Below are 17,703 nucleotides of genomic sequence, written 5' to 3'. Positions count from 1 at the left end.
GAACTAGTTGTAAATGTCAGCCAAGTTTCTCTCAGAGGCTATTTAAGAAAAGAGAAATAGAAAGAAATCTTGTGTTTAATTTTTTCTTTTCGTTTTTTTTGAAAAGGACATGGAGAAATCTCTGTAACTAAAAGTAATAAGAACAAAAAGATCTTTCCTCCCGCCCTCCTCCCTTGTCTTCTTCTTTTTTTCTTTACATAGAAAAACTATTTTTTGAAGTTGAGCACTTCTTTTTTTTTTACAATTAATTTGTTCCCCTAATCCGTATAAATAGTTTTTGACTCTGCAATGATTGGGAAATCTCAAGAAAGTGAGTATCTAGATAACGTTCGTGAGATGTAGTAGCTTTGACAGATAATTGCGAGAGTGCATTCTTGATTTTTTTCTTCTTTTAATATGCAAATCTTTCCAAACTTGTTCTAAAAATTTGCATTTACCAATAATGGGATGATTGAATATGGCGGGGGTGGTATAGGTGGAGGAGGAGGAAGGGTGGATCTTTTTCTGTTTGTTTTTGAACCCAAGCTCACTGACAGTGAAGTCACTTTATAGAAGGTAGCAATTATTTGAAAGGGGGCTACCTGCTCACATCCTCTCACTGTCAGAGATGGGCTGCCTACAGCAGTGGGAGATGACGCTGTGCTAGATCTGTGCTCCTCTAATTATCCTTCTGCTAAACGTCAGTCCTTTGTTGTTTGTGAGAAATCATGTAGAGTGTGTGCTTTGATTTTACAAGAAAGGGGAGGCGGCTGGCTTCAAGACTGGGGGAGTTGCAGGTCTGCTCCTTGAAAAGATTGAAGGCATGTTGAAAGAGGAGGGTTAAGATTGTCTTGGACATAAAGCAGCTAAAGGGAAAGGGTAGCAATTGCCAAACACGTGCCAACTACATGATTTCATGGGAAAGAAAACAGAGAGGCACCAAAAGCAGGCCCACCCACATGATTTTACTGGGAAAGAAAAGAAAAGCAATCAAGTTTCTCATGGTAGAGACTGCTAGAGAGAGAAATGCCTCAGTATCAGACTGTCTGCAAGCTTTCCATGCATGATAACCACCTACCTCCTCTGGGTTCACCAGCCTCAAATCCAGGTAAAGATTTACAGATGTGAAAAATAGAAATAACCGTTTCTGCCAGCTTCTTTGAACTCTATTTTCTTTTATCTTCAAGCACCTCACTGGCTGCCATCTAACAAATAACTATAGAGCATTTAGCATGTGGCAGAGCTTGGGTGTGGCACTGTCCATGGGAGAATTTTCAAAAAGTTGCTGCACACGTCAAGTAATCATGAAGCTCAAAAACACTAAAATTCCTTGTTAATACGAAATTCTTTAGTACATGCTTATATCTTCACCTTTTGACATTCTGAAATCCCTATACTTGTTCAGTCATTGGTATTGAAACTATATGCATTATCATTTAATCCTTACTATGACCCTGTCAAAGAAGACACTATTATTTCCTTTTGTTTATAAGATGAGAAGACTGAAGCTTACAGAGATAAAGTAACTAGTCCGATTTCAAATGGTTAGTAAGTAGCAAATCAGGATTCACACACAAGACTGTCTCCTTCTATACCCAAAGCATCATGAGCTACTGCGCTCTTTTGCCTTATTTAAAAGTGATTTTCTTGTTGTATTTCTTCCATTTATATTTGGATTTATGCCCTTGCTTTATGCTGACTATTAAGTGCACGAGGTATATAGGCCAACCAAATTCTGCTTTCTAATGATGGGCACACAGCCTTTGTTTTCTGAAAATTCCAAACCTGAAGCCAAGAGCCAGGTGTATTTTGTCTTATCATAAGATGTATTCCACAGCATGTCTATTATTTTACACTGAATTTATTCTTGTTTCTTCCAGGATCATGGCCTTAGGGCCAGAGTGTGCAAGAAGTTCCGAATACATTAAATTAAACCCAGAGCCAAATTAAATAGTCAAATCTAGTAATCATTTTATTAACTGAGCATGTAGGATATTCAGGTAGCCATATCATGATTGATAAATATTCAAGAATTTTGTGAAGCAGTTGCTTGAAATCAGCCATTTCAGGAGTATTTACACCACAGAAATCTAATGCTACAAATCAGGTTTTGTTGTTGTCGGTTGTTTTTTCTGTAGGGGAAGACAGAAAATGTGATCACTGAGTTTAGAAAGCCTCTATTGTTGTTAAGGAAGAGAGAAGATCATATGCTGAGAATGGGGGGTAATGGGGGTGCGGTAGGAGACCTGAAAGAGTAGAAATGTTTGGAACAGCTGTTGAGAAAAATAGGAAAGAGAAGAGACTGAGACCAAGGGAGAATATTGCAGTTGTCATATAGAAAGAGGTAATTATTTGAAAGAAAGGCTAAAATTATAAATCGCCATGTAAAGGTGGCGAAACTGGGAATTTCACATGAAACATATATATAGTGGGTAATAAATAGAAATTAAAGAAAAAGTAAGGGTTCTAATTAATTGACTGTCCTGTTAAATTGCATAGAAGGGAACCCTGTGAGATAAATTTGCCTCTGTTTAAGGTTGAATTCTCTTGCAGTTTTGTTGTGCATAATTGTATTGTCTCGTCTGTCAATTAAGTGTTTTTAAAAGTACCAATGATGTATTCCATTTGGATAATGTATTACACTTTATGGAGTGCTTTCACTGCACATTTCTCTTTTGACCTCATTTACTGTTGATCTCTGGTTGACGTACTGCTGTATTTCAGTGAACCTACTAGAATTTCTACCACATACTTTGAAGGAAAACTCATATAAATGCAAATTTAAGTTTATCTTTGATGACTGAGATAAACAAAATAAGCCTGAAGCAAAATTTAAAAAACTCAAAGTGCTAGGAATACATGACAAATTGCAACTATTTAAGAAATAGTTTCATTAGAAAAATAAGATATGTGGTGTTGATAAACAATAGGGCAATGGAAAGTACTTGTAGATCAGTGACAAAAGTTAATTATGAATTAGTCTCTGTCTCTCCAAACTAAACAGATCTAAGTTGAATCCTTCTCTTCAGATGAAAAACTGTTAACAGTAGAACTTTTAAAAAGCTACATGTTTTTTTCTAAATAATAGATAAAAGGCTTAAACATAAGCCTCTGTTAACCTGCTCTACCCAGATTGGGGATTTCAGTTTTGGGGTCCGTCTATTGTCTGTATGTATTAGAGAAGATACTCTACTCCAACATTGAAAGCGTTGATGAAAGATTTCAAAGTTAATTGTCAAGCTTTCTTAATTACTTCTTTAAAAGGATTCAAGAGGTAGTCATTAAGTACAGAGATTTGATTCCTTTGGATGAAAAATCTCTTGACATTCTAGCTTTGAATTTAGTAATTATTGCTTGAATGATGAGCACTGTTATATGGGTGGTGGTCAACTGGCTCTTCCTGAATTTGGAAAAATAATCCAAAATATATTCAACTCTCCAGAACTTTAACATTTTTTCCTAGAACCTTTGGGGGCGTGAATAGTTACAATAATAATACTTGTTTATAAATTTGGGGGAGAGTCACATTTTTATGGCATTTCTAACCCTTTGAACATTCTTAGGAAAACCCTCACAAACCAAACTTCTGGGGCACTTTGAATCTTGCAGTTAACTTTTTCAAGCCACTACTGTCCATTTCTTTAGAGAATATTCTAATACTTGAAATAAAATGTGCCTATTGGGTAGTTGTAACTATTTAGTCTAGCCTAAGTTAGTTTTGCATTGTAAGAATTATGCACTTTGGAGTGAAGCCATTATTGATAAATTACAAACATGCTTAATTGCTTAAAAGTGTATAATTTACAAATTTGTATCTGTTCTAGGGCTTGTTTTAACAGATGACTAGGGCATTTAAAATGTCCTTTCAAATTACCTTAAATGGATGCATTAATTTTTAGTATTCTTTTTTCAAATGTGGTTTAAGTCCTCAAAGATATTTTAAAAACTTGTAAAGACAGGAAATCTGCTCTTTCTACCATCAGAATATTCATTTCTTTTAGCTTCCTCTAATTACACCTTGATTACTATGAATGTATTTCTTCCACTTTAGAAAACAAAAGTTATACTTTCAAATAAATGAAGATTTTCACTAAATTACTCCTGTCAAATTGTATATGAATTTATTATAATAAAAGTTAATAATTGACCTTTCCTCTTTCATCTTAGCTTCTATACTTAAATTGGGCTTAACATACAAAGATTAGATTCAAAGAACATTACTGAGGCTATCCTTTGTGGCAGATAAATTATTCCATTTAATCTCTAAACATTTTATGATATAATAGTATGCCTCTTTCAGAAATATAATATTTCAAACAATTATTATACAATTTGGGCAATACTTGCAGTTACATAGATGAAAACTAAAACAATTACTAGCTTGAACACACGTCTTTTTATTTTTTTCACTATATCTCAATTGCTCTTGGGCCAAAAACTTCTTGGTTTCAGCAGTTACAGTTCTTGCAGACACTGGTGCATCGGCTTTTGCTTTCTCACTTCAAGTTCACTAAGGAACCATGAGAGTTGCGATCACTGGTCACTGTTTACTTGCATAATATTGGGCAACCTAGAGTTTACACAAAGCATTGAGAATACCTGGCTGGTAGTTGGAAAAGGTAAGGGACTCAAAAATGGACTTTTTGAAATTCTTCACTGCCAGAAGGATTTGTATTATAAATAAAAATGCCCAGAACATTGACACCAATCATAAAAAACAATGCCTTAGAAATCAAAAAGGTTTTGAGTAGAAAATAAGAATTCAGCCTGTTCAAAACTGTGGCCATATCATAGAATGAGAGTTCAAGTCTGGGGTCCATCAAGTACCTTACAGATCATGTAGCCCAGTGATTTCCAAATCCTTTTTAAACAGCAGAACCACTTTCTTTCCAAGTGAAATCTTACCCTATACATACTTCAATATATAACAAATAGCAGTGGTATTTATTATACAAGAAAAACTTAAGCATTTAATTGCAATAAATTCCATCAATAAAGATAATTAGGCACTTTGGATGACCACAAGTATTTGAAATATTGATTTTTGAGTGACATTTGTCATATATATCCAATCTACTTCTCATTTTTGTTTTGGTTACCCATTGAGTAAATATGTGTGGTGTATAACACATTTGCTTGTGTGTGTTAGTTTTGTTGTTTTTGAAAATTTAAACCAAATAATTGCACAACTCCTGGTTTAATCCAAAAATACAACTGAAAAAAACAGGGATCATGGAGGTCCATTTACTGGTCAATAACACAAGGCCCGGTTGTTCTGAATCTCAGTGTAGGGCTTGTTCTAATATTTTCTGAAAAAGCCACTCTGACTCCCCAGAATGAAAGCATTCATTCATTCTCATATTCCTTCTTTTACTCTCTCTCTTAGGCCTTCAAAAAGTGACTTCATGTACATTTACATCACCATTGATTTTTCCATTATAGGAGCAGCAGAAAAGAGTTCTAGGCATGGTGCCGAAGACAAGACTCAGACCATTATTACAGCTATGAAAGAAAGAATGAAGATCAGGGAGAAAAACAGACCAGAGGTGTTTGAAGTAATTCAGGAAATGTTTCAAATTTCTAAAGAAGATTTTGTGCAGTACACAAAGGCGGCCAAACAGAGTGTACTGGATGGGACATCTAAATGGTCAGCAAAAATAACTATTACAGGTAAAAATAAGTCCCCCTTAAAATTTTTGTTCCACATTGAGATTTTTATATGTCTTAGAAATCACTACCAATAATAATTATAGGTAAAATAAATAGAATTTTTCAATCTTGTCAATATTGACAAGAAGCTTTGTTGGTACTTCAAATTTCTAAAATATATACTAGATAATTGAAGTAATTTCAGTCTGTGTCTTATTCTAATCAAAAGCTCTTCCAGAGGAAGGAAGTTCTGTTTTACAATACACTCATCAATACCCCACAGTTTACAAGAGATTATCTTTGTTGCTGCCTGCTACTGATAAATTACAAGAGTAGCCAATAGTCTCTTCAGAAGAGTTGGTTTCTCTTAATGAGAAAATGAGTGTCATTTTACTTACTACTGGATCAATATCTCTCATTAATTTGATCCTTGAGTCAAGGCAATTTGAGCTTAGTAGTGTCTTATAATTTGAACTTCTAAAGTTGCTTGTGACATTAACAGCAAGTGCATAAGTATTATGTCAATGTCTACCAAGCCTCTTAACTTACTCATATCATACTTACAAGGTAAAATAAAGACGCTTCTTTTACTAGGTTGAGTTGATTAATACTGACAGCAAACTAATAAATAAACAAATTTTAAATCACAGCCTTTTGAATTACGTTGGATAACTTTTAGCGTATTGTATGTGCATCCTCATTTCTCTATTTGTGTATACAGTAATGTGAATATAGCCAATATCTATGTGCATGTCTACGTATTTAGCCCCTAATCATTACAGGCAACAGCAAATATTAGTCAAAGGAAGGTTTCAATGTTCAGTGTGTTTGTTCTTTTATTAATTATTTTTGAAAGTTTTGTTGCTTATGAAATGAAAACAATGGGGATGTATCTGCAAACCCAGGGGACAAAGCGATAGAAAATGTTTCCTTCATTACCGTTTTTTGTTCCTGAGGAAATCTTTATGTTAAAATGTTTATTTTGGTTTATTTTAGTGGTTTCTGCACAAGGCTTGCAGGCAAAAGACAAAACAGGGTCAAGTGACCCCTATGTGACAGTTCAAGTTGGAAAGAACAAAAGAAGGACTAAAACCATTTTTGGAAACTTAAATCCAGTATGGGATGAGAAGTTTTATTTGTAAGTATATAATGTGAAACTATTACAAATATTTAAGAATTTGAGAATAAATTTGACCAGCATGCAAAATATACAAGCAATAATTATCTCATATTTTAATAGTATCTATGCAGAAATCACAAAAAAGTAAAATTAATCAACTCACTTAATACTTATAATATTTATTATTTATTCTTTATGTTGGGAAGCAAGTGGATAAAAAGAATATTTCAAACAAAAAAAGGTGGCACAGGTTGGGTGACTTTGCAGGAGAAAAGAAAAGATTACAAGATGATCTATAACTTGGGTAAACCCAACATAACCAGGAATTTACAGGCTTGATTCAGCAATATCTTGACATCTGAAGATTTATGAGTAAAGACAATAGAGAGACTTTGGGCATTACCTGGCATATCACACCTTCCCCAGCCTATCCTGGTGAAGTGGTTGATGATAACTTTTGCAACCTCTCATTTTCCGTGAGGTCATTTATTTTTAAACCTCCTATGTCTTGCATCAAACAACAAGAAATCATTTTTCTGTCAAGAGTTCTTTGCTTTCTACCAATCCTTTTTGGAGAGACTTAAAATGACTTCAAATTAGGATTTGGTAGAAAGGAAAATCCCTACCAGAGTTTAAAGGCAGTCCTTTCTGTTTCCTTCTCTCTTTGCTATTGGTTTAAACATAGATCTTGTTGACATGCTAAGTAAGCAAACCCAACACATACAGCTTGTTTGGAAATGTGGGCAATTGTGTGTAAGAAATATAGTGTGTATATATGGACTGATAAAGGGAGTGTTAAGAAAGAGATTTGGAAAATCAGTTGGGGCCAAATAAGAGAGGGTATCATAGAATGAGTTAAGGGATTTGGATGGTTTCTCCTTCGGACTGATGGAAGAAACTATTTTAATATTCTTTTGTTTGTTTAGAGGAGAAAATAAATCAACTGATAGCAATATATTCAAGTTCTTAAAACCATCAAGTAAAATGAATAAAGCAGGACAAGGGCAACAAAGGGGATGGAGAGCGACCGTGGCAATCTTGAGAGCAAGTGACTGTTGGAAAAGAGGCAGCTTCCACTGCCTTGCTGTTTATGCAGATACAATGCAGCTAGAGCTTCCAGTTTCTCAGGAGAAGCTGGAAATTCAAAAGTTTACAAACAGTTTTGTTGAAGTAAAATTGACAAAACATGAAGTTTACATATTTAAAGTGTACAATTTGTGAAGTTTTGACATATGTTTTCCTCCATGAAACCATTACTACAGACAAGATAATGAACAATCATATCCATCACCCCAAAAAGGTTCTTCATGCCCCAGTGAAGCCATCCCTCCTAACCTCCCAACGTCAAGGCCATCACTGATCTGCTTTATGGTGCTGTAGGAGATGTTTCATTTTGCATTTTATAGAATCTTATATAAATAGATCATACAGTATGCATTCTTCTTTTTTGTGGTTCCATTCATTCAGCATAATTATTTTGAGATATATCCATGTTGTTGGGTTCAGCAATAGTTCATTTGTTTTATTGCTAGGTAGCATTTTATTGTATTAAAATATCACAGTTTGTTTATGCATTCACCTTTTGATAAACATTTGGTTTAATTCTAGCTTTTAGCTATTAAAAATAAAGCAGTTAGGTGGAGCCAGCCCCATGGTCGAGTGGTTAAATTTCCGCACACTCTGCATCAGCAGCTCCAGGTTTGCAGGTTCGGATCCTGGGTGAGGACCTACTCCACTCATCAGCCATGCTGTGGAGGCATCCCACTTACAAAATAGAGGAAGATTGGCGCAGATGTTAGCTCAGGGCAAATCTTCCTCACACACACACACAAAATCAATTAAAAAAAGCAGTTAGGAACACGTATATAAATATTTGTATGGACGTATGTTTACATTTCTCTTGAAAAAATACTGATGGGTGGCATAACTGGAACATATATAAGGAATAGGTTTAACTCTTAACACTCTTTTTCCCAAGTGGTTGTACCATTTTACATTTCCTCCACCAATGTATGGAAGTTCCAGTTCATACACATCTTTCCAACCCTTGGTAAGGCCAGTCTTTAAAATTTTAGCTGTTTGAATATGTGTGTAGTGATATAGTGATTTTATTTTGTATTTCTCTAACGGCTGATGATTTCAAGCATCTTTTCACATGCCAACCATGTATCTTCCTTAGTTAAGTGTCTGTTCAAATATTTTGCCCATTTTTATTGTTTTTGTATACATTTTATAGTTTTATGTTTTACATTAAGTCTATGATACATTTTGAGGTAATTTTTTAATGTGGCGTAAGTTATAGACCTAAATTCAATATTTTGCAGATGGATATTTAATGGTTTCTGTGCCGTTTTTTGAAAGCACTATCCTTTCTTTACTAAATTGCTTTTGCACCTTTAATAAAAATGTGGGGGCCGGCCCCATGGCCAAGACGTTAAGTTCGTGTGCTCCGCTCTGGCAGCCCAGGGTTTTGCCGGTTCGAGTCCTGGGTGGGGACATGGTACCACTCGTTAGGTCGTGCCGGGGCTACATCCCACATGCCACGACTGGAAGGGCTCACAGCTGAAAATACACAACTATGTACTGGGGGGCTTTGGAGAAAAAAAGGAAAGATAAAATCTTTAAAAAAAAGTATGTAGATGTATTTCTGGATTATTTATTCTATTCCATTGATCTAAATTTATCATCTGTATGCCACTACCACACAGTCTTGATTACTATAGATTTACTTTATGATAATTCAAAGTCAGGCAGTGTTAGTCTTTCAACTTTTTTTCAATTATTTTATCTATTTTAGAACTTCTGAATTATTTCTATATGAACTTTAAAATCAACTTTTCATTTTCTCACAAAAAATAAAAGGCCTGATATAATTTTGATTGCCTTATTGCCTGGGCTAAGATCCAGTATTTGCCAAGTAGCAGTGATAAAAGCAGACATCCTGGCCTTGCTCCCATTCTTAGATGGAACACATTCCTTTCTTGATTAACTATGATATTAGCTGTAGGTTTACTGTAGATGCCATTTATCCAGTTGAAGGCTATCTTCTATTTCCAGTATGCTGAGAGTTTTGATCAGAAATGGATGTTATATTTGTCTAATGCTTTTGTTGCATCTATTGATATGAACATATGATTCTGAATGTCATTTTTAAAAACTTTCCTCTGAAGATATTTTCCTGTTGTCTTTGTGGTTGCATTGTTTTCTTGTTTTCAGTGAGAAATCTGTTGTTGTTCTCATTTGTTGTTGTTGTCCTTTATACATGTCTTTTTTTCCTGCTGGTTGCTTTTAAGATTTTGTTTTGTTTACTCATTTGTACAATTTGATTATGATGTGCCATGATGTAGTTTTCTTTGTTTCTGGTGCTTAAAGTTTATTGAACTACTTGGGACTATAAGTCTGCAATGTTCTTCAAATTTGGAAAAACTTTGGCTATTATTTTTTTAATATTTTTTCTGTCTCTATCTTTTGAAGACTCCACTTATCTATATATTAGGCCTCTTGAAATTGTCCCACAGACCACAAATGCTCTGGGTTTCTCTCTCTCTCTCTCTCTTTTCTCTGTTTCGCTTTGGATTGTTTCTATTGCTATGTGTTTAAATTCACTAACCTTTTCTTCTGTAAGGTCTAATCTACTATTAATCCAAGCCACTGCATTTTTCATATCAGATATTTTAATTTCCATCTCAATAAGTTCAAGCTGGGTCTTTGCATATTCCATGTCTCCACTTACCTTTTTTTTAATTAAGACAATTTTTTTGGAGAAGTTTTAAGTTCAAAGAAAAATTGAGAAGAAGGTATAATGGTTTGCCATACATCTTCCACCCCTACACATCCATAGCATCTCCCTGTTGTCAACATCCGCCACCGGAGTGGTACATCTCTCACAACTGATGAACCTACATCAACACATCATGATCACCCAAAGTCTGTAGTTTATGTTACGATTCACTCTCTGTGTTTTACATTCTCTGAGTTTGGACAAATGTATAATGACATGTATCCATCATTATGGTATCACACAGAGTATTTTCACTGCCTTAAAATTGCTCTGTGCTCCACTTTGTTGTCCCTCTCCTTCCTCCCCAAATCCATGGCAACCACTGATCTTTTTACCATCTCCATAGTTTTGCCTTTTCTAGAATGTCATATAGTTGAAATCATACCATATGTAGCCTTTTCACGTTGGCTTCTTTCACTTAGTAACATGCATATAAAGTTCCTCCATGTCTTTTCATAGCTTGATAGTTCCTTTCTTTTTGACAGTGAATAATATTCCATTGTCTAGATGTACCACAGTTTATTTATCTATTCACCTACTGAAGAACATCTTGATTGCTTCCAAGCTTTGACCATTATGAATAAAGCTGGTAAACATCCAAATTCAGGTTTTTGTGTGGCCATAAGTTTTCAACTCCTTTGGGTAAATGTCAAGAAGCACTATTGCTAGATCATGTGGTAAGGGTATATTTAGTTTTTGAAGAAACTGCCAAACTGTCTTCCAAAGTGTCTGTACCATTTTGCATTCTCACCAACAATGAATGAGAGTTCCTGTTGCTCAGTATCCTCTCTAGCGTTTGGTGTTGTCAGTATTCTGGATTTTGGAATATTCTAATAGATGTGTAGCAGGATCTCATTGTTGTTTTAATTTGCATTTCCCTGGTGAAATATGGTGTGAAGCATCCTTTCATATGTTTACTTGTCATCTGTATATCTTCTTTGATGAGGTGTCTGTTAAGGTTTTTGTCCCACTTTTTAGTTAGGTTGTTTGACTTCTTATTGTCAAGTTTTAAGACTTCTTTGAATATTTTGGATAGCAGTCCTTTATCACATGTGCCTTTTGAAAATATTTTATCACCATCTGTGGCTTGCCCTCTCATTCCCTTGATACTGTCTTTCTCTACTTAGCTTTTTGAACACATGCAAAACTTATAATAACTGTTTTGATGTGCTTGACTGCCAATTCTAATGTCCGTACCTATTCTTGGTTAGTTTTGATTGATAGATTTTTCTCCTCTTCATGTGTCCGATTTTTATTCTGCTTCACATGCTTACATTTTCATACTGGATGCCAGATATTGCAAATATTACCTCATTGATTGTTGTATACTTTTTGCTTTCTGTAAATATTTTTTGCTCTGGAACAGAGTTAAGTTACCTGGGAACAGTTTGGTTCTTTGGATCTTGCCTTTAATATTTGTTAAGTGGGAATGAAGTAGCGCTCAACTTTAGGCTAATTATTCCTCAAAACTGAAGCAAGACTCTACTGTGTACTCACTCTGTCTACTGACTCGTGAATGATAAGTTTTTCTAGTCTGCCCAGTAGAAACAATCACTATTTCTGGCCCTGGTGAGTGTTGGGCACTGTTACATCTAATCCTTTCGATGGCTCTTAACCAGGTCTTGGGTAGTTTCATCATATACATGCACTTATCATTACTCAGCTGATTGCTCAAGAGGAACCCTCTGCAGATTCTTGAGTTTTCCTTCTGTTCGTTTCTCTTTTCAATATTATGCCTCTGACCTCTAGCTGCCTTGGTCTTCCCAGATTTTTCTCTCTGTCTTTTCAATTCAGAGAGTCCAGTGGACTCTGCTTGGGTTTCCTCTGCTTGCACAGTGGCCTGGAAACTTCCTCAAGGTAATAAACTGAAGTAATCGAAAGGGTCATTTTGTTAGTTTATTGTCTCCTTGGGATCACTGTCCTTCATTAACAGATCTCCAGTATATTGAAAACTATTGCTTTATTATATTTTGTTCACTTTTTGATTTTTCTTATAGGAATATATCTCCAGTCCCTGTTACTCCCTCTTGACTAGAATAGAAAGCCTATAAATCTAAATTTAATTGATAAGCAAAATGAAATAAAACAATATAAAAGCCAGCACAAGGCATGCAGCATGCCAAACAATATAGAATTTCTGGAGATATTTGCTCTGTAGGTTTCCAGTTACAATCTGTGAAATAAAGCATCCATCCAAAGGAAATACAGTAGTAGAAATATTTATTCTAATATTTTAATCCTGCAGAAGGTCCCCCTTGAGAAATCAGCTGAATAATCATAAGTGCATGCATGTGAAGAAACTACCCAAGGCCAAGATAAAGGTCACCCAAAAGAACTAGATGTGACAGTGCCCATTGCTCATCCAGGCCAAGAATAGTGTTTGTTCCCACGAGACAAGCTAGACAGCCTCATGATTCATGGGGCAAGTACACAGAAGAATATACTGGAATAGATAGTTAAAATATGGATTATCTGTAGTCTAGTTTTCCATTTTCATATAATTTACTATACCCTATGCCTCTGTTTTCCTTTTGAGAGGAAGCATCGTCTACAATGGCAATAATGATATATCTATTTTTTAAACATTATTTTCTAGTAAGAAGAAATTCAAATTTAAGACCATTGCACCCTGCTGTGCATATTATATATAATTTGCATAATTTTTTCACAATATTTTTCATTGTACTGACAAGATATTTATGAGCATTAAGTGAACATACAGGCATAGTTATTTTCTATGTGTCTTATTCTAGAATGTCTAGAATATCAAAACCTAGCGCCTAAATTTTCAATAGTAATTCTTTATGTTGTCAGTTTCCTGAATGCCAAGATTCCATTCTTATCATTGAGGTTCTATATCCCTGGTTCCAGAAATACTATTTTGGATCTTCCTGTGAGAGTTTTCATTTTACCATGAAAATGGCATGAGAATTGCAAACTTATCTTCCGTTATTAGTTTTTTGGGGGGCAGGAGGAAATGAGTTCATAGTGAATTTATGTGCAGATTTTGAAAAATGCATACGTGTCATAGATTAAGTCATTCATGCCTCCTACTACCTTGACAGTTCTGCCCTGTGAAGTGGAATATAAAAATGTGTCCTGACATTGTGAAAATAGGACGTCTTATTAATGATATGGCTTTAGTTTGCATTTTGGGCAATTTAGTTAAATTCTGAGATTTAGCTTTCCTAATATGAAAAATTAGAGTAATACATACTTCACAGGATTGTTATCTTTGTTGAGATGATGTATATAGATCTCATGGCACTTGCTAAGCATTAGAAGTGGCAGTTGTATTGTTAGCATTGGCAGTGTTAATGACATGATCACGTCCTTTGTGCTGAGATTCAGGCCTAAAGCAAGCATGGCAGTAATACTTTCACGTCAAAAAAGTTCCAACCTGAATAGTGGAGCCTGGAAAAGACCCATGAACAAGAAATAAGTAGAAAGAGCTGCTGAAATAAGCATTAGAGAACTGAGATTGGGCAAAGGATCTGAGAGATTGTTTTATCCAAAACCCTCATTTTACTGATGAGAAAGTCGCACTTCAGACAGCTTATAGTAGAGCCAAAACTTCAAAGAAGCCCTCTTTTATGAAGCCATAAGTAACAAACAAGTAAAAATAAAGAGGTGTATTTTTTTCCCACACCCAAACTCTTCCCTTGGAAAAAGTGCTGTTGCTCTGAACCAGACAGACAATCACAAAACTGGTTAACATGAAAATGCAAATGAAGTCATTTTTTCAAATTTTTTTGGTTTGAAAGCTTAATTGTTTTCCCATTGATGGCACTTGAAGCCCTTGAGAGATTAATGCTGAGTAATTTCAATTTTAATTTTACCTCTCTTACTATGAGTTAAAAAAAGTTTGAAATTTTAATCTTCAAAAGACCGTGGATGTTGTATGATTCTGGAATGGGGCACTCTAGAGAGCGTTTGCATAAAATAGAGATGAGATCAGTTGAGCTCTTGCAGAAATATGGGTTAGGAGGGGTTTAAAACACCTGTAATTTTTAAAATATCACATGAGGATTAATTAAGATAATATATATGAATGCACGTTGAAGATGATAAAGTATTACATAAATCTAAGCTGATAATTATCTTTGCTCTTTGATCCTAGTAAGTTGTATATTTAATCACTTCATAACTAATTATGACATTTGATTTTACTTTCCTATGCTACAGTTAATGAAATGTTTTATGCTTATCATAAACCATTCCCTCAGGAGGAAAGGGAGTAACTTTTTCCCAGTGAATTCTAGAGAGAAAACAGCAGCATAGTCTGCTCATTGGAATAAGAAATTTTGGAGTTAGGAGACATATATTTCATGTATATCTTGATATTTTGTTTTCTAGAGCACTCTGTGGGACTCTATAGTTTATCCTTGGTCCTCATTTTTGCAAAATTCTGAAATAAAAACAAAACTTCATTCTGTCTCCTTCCTAGAGGGGAGGTAGGTCATAGAGGTAATAAAAGGAATGTGTTGGTTATTTTTTTTTAATTGGTATTAACCATTGGAGTCAAAAATTATTAATAACAGAAAGTCCAGGCAACACATTGCCTGTCATAGGAGTGCAAACATGCCCTCATTTATTTATGGTGTTATTGAATAGACCCAGCAGTGGTGTTTAAAGATTCTGTTTATGTAATTGGCTAGACAACCAGCTCCACTTGCTTAGTGGAGTATCACTTAAATTCCACCCACATTTCCTGAGTGGCCGTTACATGCAAGCACTGTACTAGGTCCATGGAATGTACTAACTTGAAGAGTGACTTTATGTTATACCAAAATTTCTCTGGCCTACAAGTTTATAAACCTGAGTTTCAGAACGGTTCTGGATTGAACATACTTCCTGACCTCCAGGAAACCCCTTAGCCTTTTTAAATCTCAGAAATCTCCACATGGACTCAATAAACTTGTTGTTAAGAGACAGTGTACATGAAAGCTCTTTTAACACATAACCACGAGAAACCCATAATGCTGTTGTTTATAGAAGCATGATTGCCCTGGCTCTCTGAAGCATATACCAGCCATGTTCAATTCACAGCTACCTCGATCTGGTGGCACAGTCTTCAGGACCCTGGCTTTCCACCATGCCATGTGCTGCTCAGTATGAATTTAGGCGTGAATTAAGCTCTATAGGAGATAGCTTATTTAAATACTACAATTAAATAAAAATATCTTCATAGCATTTTTAAATGACAGCCTAAATGTAATTAAGGATTTGATGTACTACATAAATTACTAGCATAGGCTTTTCCCAGGCTCCACGGGAAGGGAACATTTCCTCACTTGTCTGAGCTAGCTCACAACAATGGTATCTGCATCAGGAAGTCATTTGTCAAGAAGATAGTCCCACAATTGTCTAAAGCAAGAAGGAGTTTAGTCACACTTTATGGCATTAAAAGTTTGTTTACTAATCCTTGTCTACATTGTGAATATGCCTGGCAATATAGGAGATACACTCACTGATACTGCCTTTCACTTAGTAAGTGAGATAAAGCCACATGGCAGAGGCAGTGGAATAGCATTTACTTCATCACTGCCTCATACCAGAACCTACGGGTTTTACAATACAGAGAGGAAGTGGGTGTGGAAAGAGATCTGGACTGAATTTGGTGAAGTATGACCTTGGGGTCACCAAAGAGAATTGATTCACAGTCAACAAACCATAAAATTTCAGATCAGAACAAATATTCTGTAGACCGAGATGTAGGCGACCATGTAATTTACTTAGTTTTAACTGAGGATCAAGTAGAATTCAAACAAAATCTCCCAAATCTTTAGGGAGCAGGTGGATTAAAAACAGCAAAGCCTTGGGGCAATGAGGCCTATTTTGTGGGGATCCCTTTTGGGGGGAAGAAAGAGAGCTCTTCACATTTAAACTGGTCCATGAAAAAGGATTAGGAGGGAACAAATTTTATTATATGGACACAGAAAGCCCTTGCAGGAATCCAGGAAAAGCCAAACAAGTATACTCCAAAAAGGCAGAAATTATTATGCCCTTTTGTTCCTCTCTTTATTTTCCTCTGACACTTTCTTCATCTCTGATTGTCTCTTCCTCTCCAATATATTTTTTTTCTCTCACTGTCTTTCTCTCTATCTCTATCTCTTTCATCTGTCACTGTGTATCTCCTTCCCAGCCTCCCCTTCTCTCCCTTCTTCCTCTTCTTCTGTGTACTCTGGTCTGATTCCTGATCACTACTCAATAGCTTTCATATCATTGGCTTGCATGTGGTTCATAACAGCCTTGGCCCTACAGCCATGTGTCTCCCAACTCTTGAATTCACAGTTTGCTGGCAACAAGCTTCTTGCATTTGTAGCCAATTATTCCAATTCATCTTTAGGAAACAAACCATGAAAGTTATGAGGTATTGGTCAGGCTGCGATCAGAACATCTTAAACCCATTAATTGTGCTTTGTGTGAGGAGGGGAGAATAGGGAAGTCCTGGTGGTCTGCTGGTGATTGATTTAAGCCTGGAAATTGGAGCAATTTCCCTTAGCGGAATATGTCTAGTAAGGACACTATAACCATCCAAATCTATCAAGCATTTTTAAGACCCAAACACTACAATGCAAGTCAACCTCTATTTGCTTCATTTCCACACCTCTTGGATGTACCTCATGTGTGGACCAACCATTTTAAAGGAAGAAAAAGGAGATTAACATGCTAGTACTAGTCCTAGGCAAGCTAGAAGTTTGTTGATCTCTGTTGACCCAGAACTGTAATATCCAACTTCTTGGACAATTTTTTTCCAGTACTAGTTCCAACAATCATTAGAGGAATAATTCATTCAACAAATATTTATGTGTGAGGCACTCTCCTAGGTGCTATAGACGCTGAGGTAAATATGAAAGACAAATGTTCCCTCTTACAGAGCTTTCATTCTAGTTGGGGTGGAGATGGTGCTGAGACTAATATCATCAGCTAGGGAGATCCAATCTTAGGAGGTTAGGTGAGAATGGGCAGTTCTGCATGGTTCTGCCATCTTGGCTGGGCTGGACAATAGAATAGTTATTTACCTCTAAATAACGTGTGTTTAAAGGATTATAAAATTTGAAAGCTGGGTGAAAGAAGTTCTAGACAGGTAAGCATCTTATTGAAGAAATGTTAAAGTCTAGAAGGGAAAATCTAAAACCAAAATCATTGCAAATATCCTAATTATAGGCAC

General features: G+C 35.5%; 1 protein-coding gene across 9 annotated transcripts in view; it reads left to right on the top strand.

The window, feature by feature from the left end:
* Nucleotides 1-17,703, top strand: part of UNC13C (unc-13 homolog C) — a 585,940-nt gene that overhangs the window by 251,815 nt on the left and 316,422 nt on the right. For all 9 annotated transcript variants that reach the window (XM_070579899.1, XM_070579965.1, XM_070579933.1 and 6 more), the window contains 2 exons: nt 5,422-5,649; nt 6,625-6,766. In XM_070579899.1, coding sequence (XP_070436000.1) covers nt 5,422-5,649; nt 6,625-6,766 — 370 coding nt within the window. The remainder of the gene's footprint in view (nt 1-5,421; nt 5,650-6,624; nt 6,767-17,703) is intronic.

The sequence above is a fragment of the Equus przewalskii genome, chromosome 1 (genome assembly GCF_037783145.1).
Source record: "Equus przewalskii isolate Varuska chromosome 1, EquPr2, whole genome shotgun sequence".
NCBI classification, from domain to species: Eukaryota; Metazoa; Chordata; class Mammalia; order Perissodactyla; family Equidae; genus Equus; species Equus przewalskii.
Note: the sequence above shows the minus strand (reverse complement) of the source record. Positions and strands in the feature narration are given on the sequence as shown.